Raw genomic sequence first — 12,766 nt, forward strand, 5'->3', positions numbered from 1 at the left:
TATGTGGATCTTGACCCCTGAAGAATAATGGAGATAGGAGAAAGTGACAGCTTATATTTTACATCATCAGTCATTCAACCAACAAGAGTTTATTGATTGCCTAGTATTATACCAGGCACAGTGGAGCTGGGGTACAATGTGAACAAAACAGACATGGACTCTGTCCTCAAGGGATTTGAAAAAGACTTGAAATTCATCTCGTCTAGGTATCTGTAGATGCTTAAGCTGCCTTTGCAACATCCCCATTGAGTGGTTGTGTCGAAAACCATGACTTAACTTCCAATTTCCTTCCTCAACAGACATTTATGTTCCAGGTTCTAGGTACTGGGTACTGTTTGGAAAACTGTTAGGAATAGAGCAGCAAGCAAAACTGTTAAACAAATTACATCCCTCCTGTACTGCTCCAGCTGGAAATTTAAAGACTCCTTGCATCTAGAATTCCAGATATGATTTAGCTTCTGCCAATCAGAGGCCCCCATGTGAGGCTTAGATTTGTAACTGGATTCAGTGGCTCTAGATTGGCAGGGCATGAGGCGTCCACTTGGCTGGTGCACAACATAGCATCAGCATCATCCGTGTAGTTCCGGGGGGAGATGGTGCTTCCACAGTTTTGTAAGTTAGTGAATACCAGGTAATAAATCCCAGCCACAGCTGAGCACAGACTGATACAATGTTAATAACGCAATGCTTGTGCCTGTGGTTTAGCAGGAATCCCTCTCCACTGCTGTTCCCAGTGTGATTCTACAATACTGATGGTGCAGGTACAAAAAACAGAAGATGAAAACCAAAATCCTATTTCTTTCCTTCTGCTTTCTCTTTCCAACAATAGATCAAATGTATAACAAATAAAATCTGGAAGTCACGCAGACTCGTACTGTCAATTGTATCTTCCCTGTTATAAACTTCACAAGTGGTTGAATTATTAAATTGAACTCTTGAGGTCTGACCGCATAAAGAAATACATTGCTGTGATTAGATACAAAGTCATAAAGAACATGAATATTTGACATGTGTGTACCCTGAGGTCAGCAACCTATATCTAAAGAGTGTCAGGCACATAAATAAAACAACAAGAAATCATGGATTTACCGTATAAGCAGAGCTATTTCTAAGCTTCAGGGTTATTAAGAATGGAACTCTAATAGCTTCGTTTGAAAATTGACATGCTTATTTCAGGTATCTACATTTCCCAGGATAAAATGTTCTTTTGAGTCTAAAGTTAAAATAACAACATGCAGGTGTTTACAATCTAATCACAGCAAACTTTATTCACAAAGAGATGTGATGGTTTAGTCATTCGCTAGGCTGTGATCTGCTCAGTGAAATTGGACACAATTTCAGATTTCAGATGCGATACTTATTTCGGAAAACACTCGGAAAATGGGCCAGGAATGTTTCTTCAGTGGAAATAAGAAAGGGGGCATGGGGCTTCCCTGGTGGCGCAGTGGTTGAGAGTCAGCCTGCCGGTGCGGGGGACGCGGGTTCGAGCCCTGGTCTGGGAGGAGCCCTACGTGCCGCGGAGCAATTGGCCCCGTGAGCCACAACTACTGAGCCTGCGCGTCTGGAGCCTGTGCTCCGCAATAGGAGGGGCCGCGATAATGGGAGGCCTGCGCACCGCGATGAGGAGTGGCCCCCGCGTGCCGCAACTGGAGGAAGCCCTCGCGCGGAGACGAAGACCCAACACAGCCATAAATAAATAAATAAATCATTAAAAAAAAAAAGAAAAGAAAAAAAGAAAGGGGGCATGCAAATGCTTGAGAGTCATTTAGGGATTTTGAAGCATCATTTTTAATCACCTGATCTGATAAATTGTGAAAGAAAATTCCACTTTGTCGGATTTATAAAAGGGGTAGTTTAATTGCTTTCAGAGAGAGTTTTAGAAGTGGTTCTGCATAATGGTAAAGAAATGAGTTTGATGGTTTCCTTATTTTGATTTGCAGCTCCATAAAACATTTAGGAAATATAACCATCTTGATCCATTTGACAGGAAGTAATGTTTTCTTTCTCAGACTCCCAAATTACTTTGCGATTCTTTCATGACTATATCACAGTCTCTTTAGAATGATCAGATTTGTGTAAATATCTTTTTCTCCCTGTACGTTTATAAGCTCCTGAAAGACAGGTATCATCTTAATACCCAGATAGTTCTATCACAGAGCCTTGCAAAGTATGTATCACTAAATAATGGGTGTTAAAGATAAAATAGTCTTTGTGTAGATTAATTTCGTACTTTAATTCCTAAAGTACCAAGACTCCACTTTCCAGCTGGACGGCAGAGTCAGCAGAGATGCTGGGCAGGTTTATCCAATGTCTCCAAATCGTAAAGTATTCAATGTCCAGAAAGGTTGGCCTTTCTGGAAAAATCCTTTGGGTCCTAGAGCCTGAACATTCCTAGCTATCTTTGAGTAGACAAAATCTGAATAGTTTGGGGGTTCATGTTTATATGGGGAAGCATTTATCAGGGCGTGTGTGTAGCACTCACAGTGCACTCCGTAGAAGGCAGGGTTGTAACGTGAACACGGGAACAGCCTGAAGCAGGCCACCGAGAGTGGTGGGGACATGAAGGAGGGTGTGTATCAACCTAAGGCATCCACATTTAAATGTCACACACACACAGACATACACACGCACACATCACTGTGCAGGCCAAAGGAAACATGTCTGAAGGGTAGCCAGGTTTTGGTTTTTTTTTTAACTTTAAACAATTTTTATTACACAAAGGTTGTCACATAATTGGATATTGCTCTACTCTGTACACAATTATTCTTACTCTCCACAGAAAGGCTGCTTCTTAACTTCTCATCTGTTGATGGCAATCACTAAAATCCTGATTTTAACAGAATAGTAGTAAAAATGCCTCAGTGATTTAAGTTGAAAGCAGTACATAGGTGCATGGCTCTTATACTCATTTACCAGGAATATACAAATGTCTTTATTCAAAAATACAAAATAAATTATCTGTAGGCATGGACAATGACAGCAGTAAACCATTCTATGTTGTCAACTGAAACCAGTAACTGACGGTTATAGTGATTTTCGTAAACCTCAGCCAGCCTCTTCTTCAGTCACCTCCTTCAACTGACCTCTCAAAATTATTGGTGAGGAACGCCGCCTCGCGCTTCCTCTCACAGCTCATGAATGATGGTAAAGCCCTATTCTAGGAATTAGAACATGCCACCTCCCATCCCACTTCCCATCCCACCCATTCCGCCCATTCCAGGATCCTTCTCTTCTTTAGGAATTTCTGTGACTACAACTTGTGCTGTAGTTAACAGAGAGGCCACTCCGGCAGCATCCAGTAATGCAGTTCTTACAACCTTAGTTGGATCGATGATTCCTTTTTCCACCATATTCACAAATTCTCCAAGCATAGCATCATAACCAACTTCTGAAGAACTTTGCAAAATTTTCTCAACTATCAATGATCCTTCGACACCTGCATTCTTAGCAATGGTCATTGCAGGAATTTTGAGTGTTTTTTTAATAATTTCTATACCAATTTTTTGATCTTCATTAGCTGGAGTTATTGAATCCAAGGCTGGAAGGCACCAAAGCAGGGCACAGCCCCCTCCCAAAACAATGCCTTCTTCAACAGCAGCTCGTGTAGCATTAAGGGCATCTGTAACTCTGTCTTTCTTTTCATTCACTTCAACATCACTTGTCCCACCAAACTTTAGCACAGCAACACCATCTGAGAGTTTTGCCAGACGTTCATTCAATTTTTCCTTTTCATATTCACTAGTTGTAATATCTAACTGCTCGATGATTTCTTGAATACGCTTTTCAATTTGAGCCTTATCACCTTTTCCTTTCAAGAGCATGGCATCATCTTTGGTCACAATGACCTCTCCAACTTTTCCTAAGTCATGAGGCTGAACATCTTCAAGATTTAGAGTTAGTCCTTCTTCTCCAAATACTGCACCGCCAGTAGCAATAGCCATGTCTTTAAGCTGGTTCTTTCTATTGTCACCAAAACCTGGAGCTTTGACTGCTACAACCTGAAGACCAACTTTCAGCCTATTCAAAACGAGTGTACTTAGAGCTTCTCCATCAACATCTTCAGCAATTATGACCAAGGGCTTACAGTGAGCATTGGAAATTTCAAGAGCAGGAACAATGGACTGGACACTAGAAAATTTCTTTTCACTTAACAGAACATAGGCATCTTGGAATTCACATTTCTGACCTTTTGATGTATTAATAAAGTATGGAGAGATACACCCTCTATCAAACTTCATGCCTTCAATAATTTCTAATTCATCATTCAGTGTTTTTCCATCCTTTACTGTGATAACGCCCTTTCTTCCAACCTTTTTCATCGCATCAGAAATGATGTTGCCGATTTCTTTGTCTCCATTTGCAGAAATCGTAGCAACCTGGGTGATCTCTTCCGGGGTTGTCACAGGTTTAGACTGCTTCTTAAGTTCAGCAATTACAGCATCAACAGCTAACATCACACCTCTCCTGATTTCCACTGGATTAGCACCTTTGCTAATCTTCTCGAAGCCTTCCTTGGCAATGGAGCGTGCCAGTACAGTAGCAGTAGTGGTGCCATCCCCAGTCTCGTCGTTTGTGTTATTGGCAACATCTTGAACGAGTTTCGCACCAATATTTTTATATTTATCTTTTAAGTCAATGGACTTTGCAACAGTCACACCATCTTTTGTCACTTTGGGACTTCCCCAACTCTGTACAATAATCACCGTCCTTCCCTTTGGCCCCACAGTAACGGCTACAGCATCAGCTAAAAGGTCTACACCTTGAAGCATTAAGCCTCGGGCATCTGCACCAAATTTTACATCTTTGGCATAAGCCTGAGTGAGATGAGGAGCCAGTGTCCTGGACACTGGCTCCTAATCTGGCAAAGGACTGCGGGCAATCGAAGCATTTCTGGGGCAGCGGCACAGCTAGAGAGCGACGAGACAGGCCGTCGGCAGCGAGTGTGGCAGCCAGTTTTTGACCAGTGAAGAGCAACCTAGCAGATGTAGCCTTGTGTCCTTACATAGATGGTGGGATGGGTGAGGGCCATGAGAGCAGCAGACGGAGTTAAGTGGGTTGGTGCTAAAGCAGGCGGACAAGTGGACTGGGTCCCGGAAGAGAATGGTACCAGGGAGCAGGTACAATGGAGAAAGGCGAGAATGAGGTTCTCAAGACACCCTTGGTAAAGACGCCAGTCCTGCCCAGGACTGGGCATAATACAGAGAAGCATGTGCTCCAGTGCACGTAGTGTCCGGCTCCCTCCCTTCCTGGTTGTGGGACCGGATCAAGGCATCTAACACGTCCAAAAGGCACTTTCCTTATGTCTCACCAGAGGATAATAACAGCGTCTCCCTCATAGGGGTGTTATGATTACATGAGAAAAAACTTAGAACAGAGCTCAACTCATGCCATGTTATGTAATTCTCTTTACACTTTGTAATGTCTTACATGTGCATGTGTGTGTTCATGTGTACACGCGTGTATAATTTATACAATTCTTTTTATATTTCTTAGAATCATACTCCACAGTCTGCCTAAATCGATACACTTTCTCTGACACAGACTCTAGAGATTTGTTCTTAGCTTTACTTCCGCAAAAGGGTAAGATCACACTTCAGTACGTTTTTGAATGAGAACACTCTCATTTTTCAGGTCTGGATCACAATCTGCTACTTATTTACATCAACCTCTGAGGAGCAATGCGCTTTTTAAGTTGCCTCCCTGCTGTGTAAAGTGGTACTTCTTCTGTACTTCTTCTGTCGGGCCTAAAATAGTCTCTTTTATGCCTCAAGAAGTTCACTTTAGTTCTAGTTTTCTGGAATTTGATTATTAAGCCTGTTCCTTTTAACCATGACCTTAGTGATTTTATTGATTCCAATTTTATTTCATTCTGCAAGTCCTAGACCCTTGACTATATCCAGGCTAAAATCTTGTTCATTTAGTTCCTTTTTTCTAGATCTGCTATACCTTCACTCAGCATCCATCAAAGGAGTCCTGGATTGAGCCCAAATTCATGCCTCGGACATGGGTGAAAGAGACACCCATAATGTCACAGAACATTTTCTACACACTATTATTTCAAGCAGGGAAACCACTTAAAATTCTACCACCCTACCCGGATAACTACCTTTACTGTCTAAATTCACTTTAAAAATGACTTGATCTATGCAAAGTAATTGCAAACATGGTCAAGGAGACACTGACCCAAACATACTGCCGCATGAACTTGTGTGCTTTTGAAGTCATTTTCAATGCACAGCAAATCGTGCGATTAATCCACACTTATGTTCCATGTAAATTTGTTTTATTTTTGATAATGAAGCCTGGAGGAATGATTCTTGAAGCATCATAACAGCATTGACTGACAGCTCCCTAAGTGCTGTCTCTCTTATAGCAGACATAAATGACAGCTGGTAGGTAAAGAGCATATGTAAATGGATGGGGTTCACACTGAACACAGTGGGGTAAAAAGCCAAAGAAGATATTTGTTCTATTTCTTATTTATTAAAATTCAATCAATATGATAAAATATATGAACTTTGGGAGAATAGATTTACTTGTGGGCTGAGACAGATTCAGTTCTTAAACTGTTAGAGAAGCTTGATATATAGTAATTATGTACTAAAATTACCTCATATAAATATTTTTAAACGCCAGTGAAATTTACATTACTCATTTTCATACCCCATGTATGCTGTTTGTTTAGCTGGGAGTGATCTATATAACTAGAGCCTTTTTATGTTGTAGATTTAAATTATCAAGTTATCTTTTGTGGGCAACCGCCTGTGTAGATTAAGTTAAAAATCTGGCCACATTAAAAACAAGAATCCTGGGCTTCCCTGGTGGTGCAGTGGTTGAGAGTCTGCCTGCCGATGCAGGGGACACGGGTTCGTGCCCTGGTCCGGGAAGATCCCACGTGCCGTGGAGCGGCTGGGCCCGTGAGCCATGGCCGCTAAGCCTGCGCGTCCAGAGCCTGTGCTCCGCAATGGGAGAGGCCACAACAGTGAGAGGCCCACGTACCGCAAACAAAACAAAACAAAACAAAACAAAACCAAGAATCCTGCAATGCCATTTCTAGGTATATACCCCAAAGAATTAAAAGCAGCGACCTGAACAGATACCGTACACTCATGTTCATAGCACCATTATTCACAAGCCCAAAGGCGAAAACAACTCAAGTGTCCCTTGACACTAATACACCCTTGTTACACTTATGAGAAATGCAGGTTTTCTGTAAGCAAAATGACCACCAAGTGTCAAGAGTGAGTCCGTGGCAGGGCTCAGAGGGGAACTCTGATTTCTTGATCCACATTTTATGCACTTTCCCTGAAGCATACGGTGTTTGGTCATCTTTTTTTTTTCCTGTGCTGTACAGTAGGACCTTGTTGCTATACATTCTGTACATAATCGTTTGCATCTGTTAACCCCAAACTCCCACTCCATCCTGCCCCCACCCGCATTTGGCAACCACAAGTCTGTTCTCTATGTCTGTGAGTCCGTTTCTGTTTGGTAGGTAAGTTCATCTGCGTTATACTTTAGATTCCACATATAAGTGATATCATGTGGTATTTGTCTTTCTCCTTCTGACTTACTTCACTGAGTAGGATCATCTCCAATTCCATCCATGTTGCTGCAAATGGCATTATTTCATTCTTTGGTCATCTTTGATTCAAAGTTCTCTGAAGATCTCAGTTGTCTGTGGACCTATCAAGCCTTCGTGTTTTTTCTAGACTGAAGTTTTCCATATTGATCGACAAAGCTCTGCAGTTCCAGGGACGCTTTCTAGGAATCCTTTAAAAATGTGTGTAGGTTTTTTGTGTTGTTACAAAAGAATTTGATTCTATGAACATTTTTATACATGTATCCTGATATACTGTTCAAGAATTTCTGCAGGGTATATATACCTAGGAGTGTAATCAATAGATTGTAGGGTGTGCTCATCTTAACTTTAGATCATTGATTCATTGATTTCAGGAAAACTATATCAATTTACACCCTCACCACCAGTATCTAACGCTTCCTGCATTCTCACAACTCGGCAACACTTGGTGTTGTTTGTCCAACATTTTGACTCTCCTGATATTTACCTTAGAAGCTGCTCTTAGAACCAAATTCTCACATTTACATGACTCCACCATGTTGGACTGTTGGGATTTTATGATCCTGGTATGGGACCAAGGATGCCTGTTGCCTCTGACATGACAGGTGCTCAGTAAATGAGAGAAAAATTAAATGAATCTAAGCTGTAGCTGTTAGGTAAAATTACATTTTTTTCATATTTTAAATGTTTATCAGTACATTCCTGATTCCAATCTTTCCTTCTGTCTCCAAATTATGCAGCCAGTGTCAACCTACAGTTACATATTTCTTCCCAAACTCAAAGGTTACACAGGAAATTCAAAGCAGCAGTCCAAGGGTTGCCCCTAGAGGTGGGAGATGTATTACATTTGCTTTACTGTAATCTAGTAAAAGATCATAACACGAATCTTAGAGAAAAAAAAAAGAGAAAAAAACTTCCACAATTCCTAATCTTAATTTCAGTACTTAATGTATTTTTCATATGCTCCAACATGTCATTTTTTAAAAATTACATAAATTCTGCTTCTACATACTTATTTGATTGTCTTGGTGAAATTTCCACAATTAAGTTAAAAAACTTTTTTTTACAATGTATAGGAACTGCTGTTTAAAGACATCTATTTTAATAAGTTATAAAGTCTTGGTTCCCGAATACTAGCTCATGGGTCTTTGCCAACTTTTGATGAAAGTCTCGCTAGCCTAAAAGGTAACAACAAAAAGAACGAGAGCGAGCTTTGCGTACACATAAATACACTCCATTTGAAGGACCACACTTCATTCCAAGATTATGTCACTTCTACCTTCTTAACATCAACATGTTCTGTGTTTTATGAAATAATGATGGTAAATGACATTTACTTGCTTGACTTGACCTCAGATTTTTCATATGCATGTGTGTATTTGCGTATTAATTTTACTGATCCTTCGAATCTAATGGTTTGGAAACCCTTTAAGAGCGGCTTACTACATCCTGTAACATGTATTTCGTAGAAAGCGCCCTGGGAGTTACTGTCTGGAGCAAACAGCAAAAAAGCCCCAGAAGGCAAGCCATGCTCATCTATATTCATACCCATTTATTTCGTTCTGATTGAGTTTCCAGGGAGGCTTAGTACTAACAGTAAGGGGGTGACAAGCAAAGACAAGTGTCTGTCCTCGCAGGTTTAAGGGTTAGCCCGCGCTTCATACACTTAGGAAACAACCAGTTTCCGGAGGAGGGTGGAGACACTGGACCCCGATCCACGTGGGAAGGGAGGAGGAGGTAAAACCCATGCCAGGAAGGGGTCTGCTGGGAGCAGAGGCACGGAGCTCGGTCCTACTGAGCGGGGAGAGGAGCTGGGTGATGATGCAACGTGAAGACAGGGCTGCGCAGGGAAGCCGGCGCTAGGGCAGGCTGGACGTGGGGCGGAAGGGCTGGCGAGACAGCCACATGGCAGTCGTTCCAAGAAGACTCGGGGAGCCACCGACTACAAGACGCACAGAAGGTGCGCGAGAGCAGAACGCGGACCCACTACCTTCCGCACGGTCGGACACGCCCCGCGGGCTCCCACACCCAATCAGCGACGAGCCGCCTCTGGCCGCGGGACACGCCCCCTGCTCCAGCGCCTCTTCCCGGCAGCCTCGAGGACCCGGAGCCCATCAGCGCCTGCGCAGTCCGCAAGCCCCGCCTTTTCGTCCTACTGCCCGCGCCTCCCGCAGCCAACATGGCGGCTCTCTGTGTGTCCTGCGGCGCAGCTGTTTCGTACCGGCTCTTTCTTGGGGGTCGGGTTAGCATTGCTCGGGGACAGGGCCTCTGGAAAGCCGAGGCTTCTAAGCTGCAGAGAAGTCCCGGATGCCAGGTAAGGCCTGAGAGAGGTGGGAGTGCTGGTCCCTGTAGCACGCGGATGTGGAGCCGGCGCCTGGCGTCTCCGCGCCCTCAGACGGGGCCCCTCGGGTCTTAGGTGCTTAGCAGCGATCTGAGATGGAGAGAGGAGTGGGATCATCTTCTGGTGCCCACCCTGGAAGTTGTTGCTGGTTTTCTCAAGGTGCAGTGAGGGGGAAGTTACCTGAGACGGAACTAGAGCGACCCCTGCCTTGACCCGCCGGCCGGGTGGGTGATGGGTCCCGCCCTGCCCGTGAGCCCCGCGGTCCAGAGGGCGGAGGTGGATGAGAACTGGACCCCTGCAGGGACCCGAAGACTTAATGCAGAAAGTCGCACAGTGGAGAGGAGAGAGAGTGACAATTTTAAAGTGTCTTGCATCTGTGCAGTTTCCGTTTTCTTAATTTTCCCGGTACTTTGTCTCTGAGAGATGGAGATCACAACTTCTAAATTAAATTTAATCCTGAGGGCAGTGGGAAGCCAGGATTCTAGCTTCACAGCTGATTGGATGATGACGCGATTTACTGACATGGGATCTGAGTAGGAGGAACGAGATTTGAGAGGGAAGGAAACGAGCTTAGTTTTGGATATAATTGTGTTTATTAAATAGTTATATCTGGGATGTCCAAGTGGAGATTTCCAGTAAACCCACAGATACGCAAGTTAAAGAAGAAAGCTGATTTACAAGTCCTCTGTTACCTTGTAGATGGTAATTGAGGTCCTGGAAATGAATTAGATCATCTAGGGTTGTAGTGAATGAGGACTAAGCAGAGCGATCGGACCCTGAAGGACAAACAGCAGAGGAAGAAGAGCCACCCAAAGAGATTGAGAATGACCTGCCAGAGAAGTAGGGGAAAACCCAGGCAGTGTGGAGGCATAGAAAACAGAAGAGTGTTCCAAGGAGGGAGAGTGACTGACACTACCAAATACTGTAAAGAAGTCAAGTACTGTGATCAAAAACTGTTGAAAAAGGAGTGCCATCTTTTTAAAAAATCTTCTTTCTTTTATGTTTTAACTCAGATCAACCAATCCATCCATCCACTTATCCATCAAACATTTGTTTTTATTATTTTTTAGCTGGAAAATAGGTTGGAAGTTTTTATTTTTTTCATGCCTCTCTTTTGAGTGTATCCTTTCTGTATACGCATAATTTCCTATAAAAGGGGCTGTAGCATACAGAATGTTCTTATTGTTGACGCAAAGTGGGGGAGGTGACAGAGAGTTGTTAACTTCTGCGCCATCCCTGGAACTCCGAAACCTTTGAACGTATGTATCCTTCTGTGTCTTTCTCGATGTTCATTTAATCATAGACATGCATGCATATGCATGCATACTTTCAAAAAATAGATCCCGTTCTACTTTTTGCTTCTTTAACTTACATGTATAGCACAAATCTCTCCAAGTCACCTATTACGTGTGTAACTGCTGCATAATATTCTGTGGTATGAATGTATCAAAGTTAATTTAACAGTTGATGGGCATTTGCTTTGTTTCCTTTTTCTTCCCACTAATAAAGTGTTCAGTAAACATCCTGGTGTAATTCTCACTACATCAGATATCTTCTATGTGATGCTCTCATTTCTGTAGGAGAGAGTTCCAGTTGTGAGGTGACTGACGGCTGCAAAGGATGTGGACTTCTCAGTAGGCATTTAATAGATGTTTCCACATAGTTCTCCAGAAAGGCTGTAGCGATTCACAGTCCATCGCTGATGTAAAAGCATGCACTTCTTTCCACCTGCGTTAGGTATTATTATTTTTTTCAGTAAGGCGGGTGAAAAATGATTTTTCTTTGTTACTTTAATTTCACCTCCCTGAGCACTCCTGAAATAAATAAAGCTTTTCTTTTTTTTCACCCATATGGCGGATGTTTACTGAGCACTTCACTTGAGCCAGGCACTGCGAAGTAAACCAATCATTGAAGTCAAACGATTACTAGATGGTATCCACCCTTAGCGCTCTCAGGGGGTGGTCCTGAGATGCTGAATCCCCACATTCCTGAATACCTCCACAGCACATGCGTTAGCACATGCAGTACAGCTCAGATACAACTGAAAGCCTTAACTGACCCCATCAGACCCTTTATGGTTCCTTCTACATGGCTAAAGACATTTCTAAAGCTTATTTCCTGGCACAGAGCTTATCTGTCTTAAATACTAGCATTTCTTCACTTGCGTCTCCAATATTAATCATTATATTTCTTTTAGGGGCCATGTTTCGTAAAACAACAAAGTTTTTAATCACTTTATGAGTTGCTGAAACACTACACCTGTTTTTTGTTTAGTTTGGGTCATAACCCATTAGTTACGAAATCTCATAAGAGGTTAAAGAAGGGAGTGGAGAGAATAGAATAATTATAATAATAATCAAAGTGCATCTTATACAGGGTATTTTTGCCTTTTGTTTATGTATATATGTGTGTGTGTGTGTCCTAGGGGGTGATATAAGCAGTAGCTGTTACTGTGGGTTACAGTCAGAAATGTTTGAGAGACACTGATGCAAAAGGAAAAAGAAACAAGTTCTGTTAAGCTGTGGCTCCTGGCTACTCAGTTGGGAAGCCCTCCAGCAGGTTTTCTCCTGCATACCAGAATTGTGGCATACATGTTTCATGTTAATGCCTCAGTACAAGTGCAGATATCTGAGTGTCCCAAATTTGGGGTGGAGGAGGGAATACTACTTGGGAATGGCCAAATTTTTCTGGTTTTAAACCCGTGAATATCAAGGAACTACACACACTGTACTGTGAGATTTACAAAGGTAAATACAGAAAAGCACAGAAGTGCAGTGCCTAATACAAATGAGTTGTGATGGGTAGAGTGGTGGTCAGCTTCTCAGAGGAGGTGTTGGGAGAGTCAG

The 12,766-nt window shown here is 42.6% G+C and overlaps 1 protein-coding gene and 1 pseudogene across 2 annotated transcripts in view; one reads left to right on the forward strand and one right to left on the reverse strand.

Annotated features, from left to right (window-relative positions):
* Positions 1 to 3,164: 3,164 nt before the first annotated feature.
* On the reverse strand, positions 3,165 to 4,954 carry LOC308627682 (60 kDa heat shock protein, mitochondrial-like; annotated as a pseudogene). Its single transcript has one exon. The product of its transcript is annotated as a 60 kDa heat shock protein, mitochondrial-like (transcript).
* Positions 4,955 to 9,736: 4,782 nt separating this feature from the next.
* Positions 9,737 to 12,766, forward strand: part of MRPS9 (mitochondrial ribosomal protein S9) — a 52,049-nt gene continuing 49,019 nt past the window's right edge. The window contains exon 1 of the mRNA XM_081254246.1: positions 9,737 to 9,893. Within this exon, the coding sequence (XP_081110372.1) occupies positions 9,759 to 9,893 (135 nt within the window). The 5' untranslated portion in view covers positions 9,737 to 9,758. The remainder of the gene's footprint in view (positions 9,894 to 12,766) is intronic.

The sequence above is a fragment of the Mesoplodon bidens genome (assembly GCF_964165515.1).
Source record: "Mesoplodon bidens genome assembly, chromosome: 14".
In the NCBI taxonomy this organism is placed as follows: Eukaryota; Metazoa; Chordata; class Mammalia; order Artiodactyla; family Ziphiidae; genus Mesoplodon; species Mesoplodon bidens.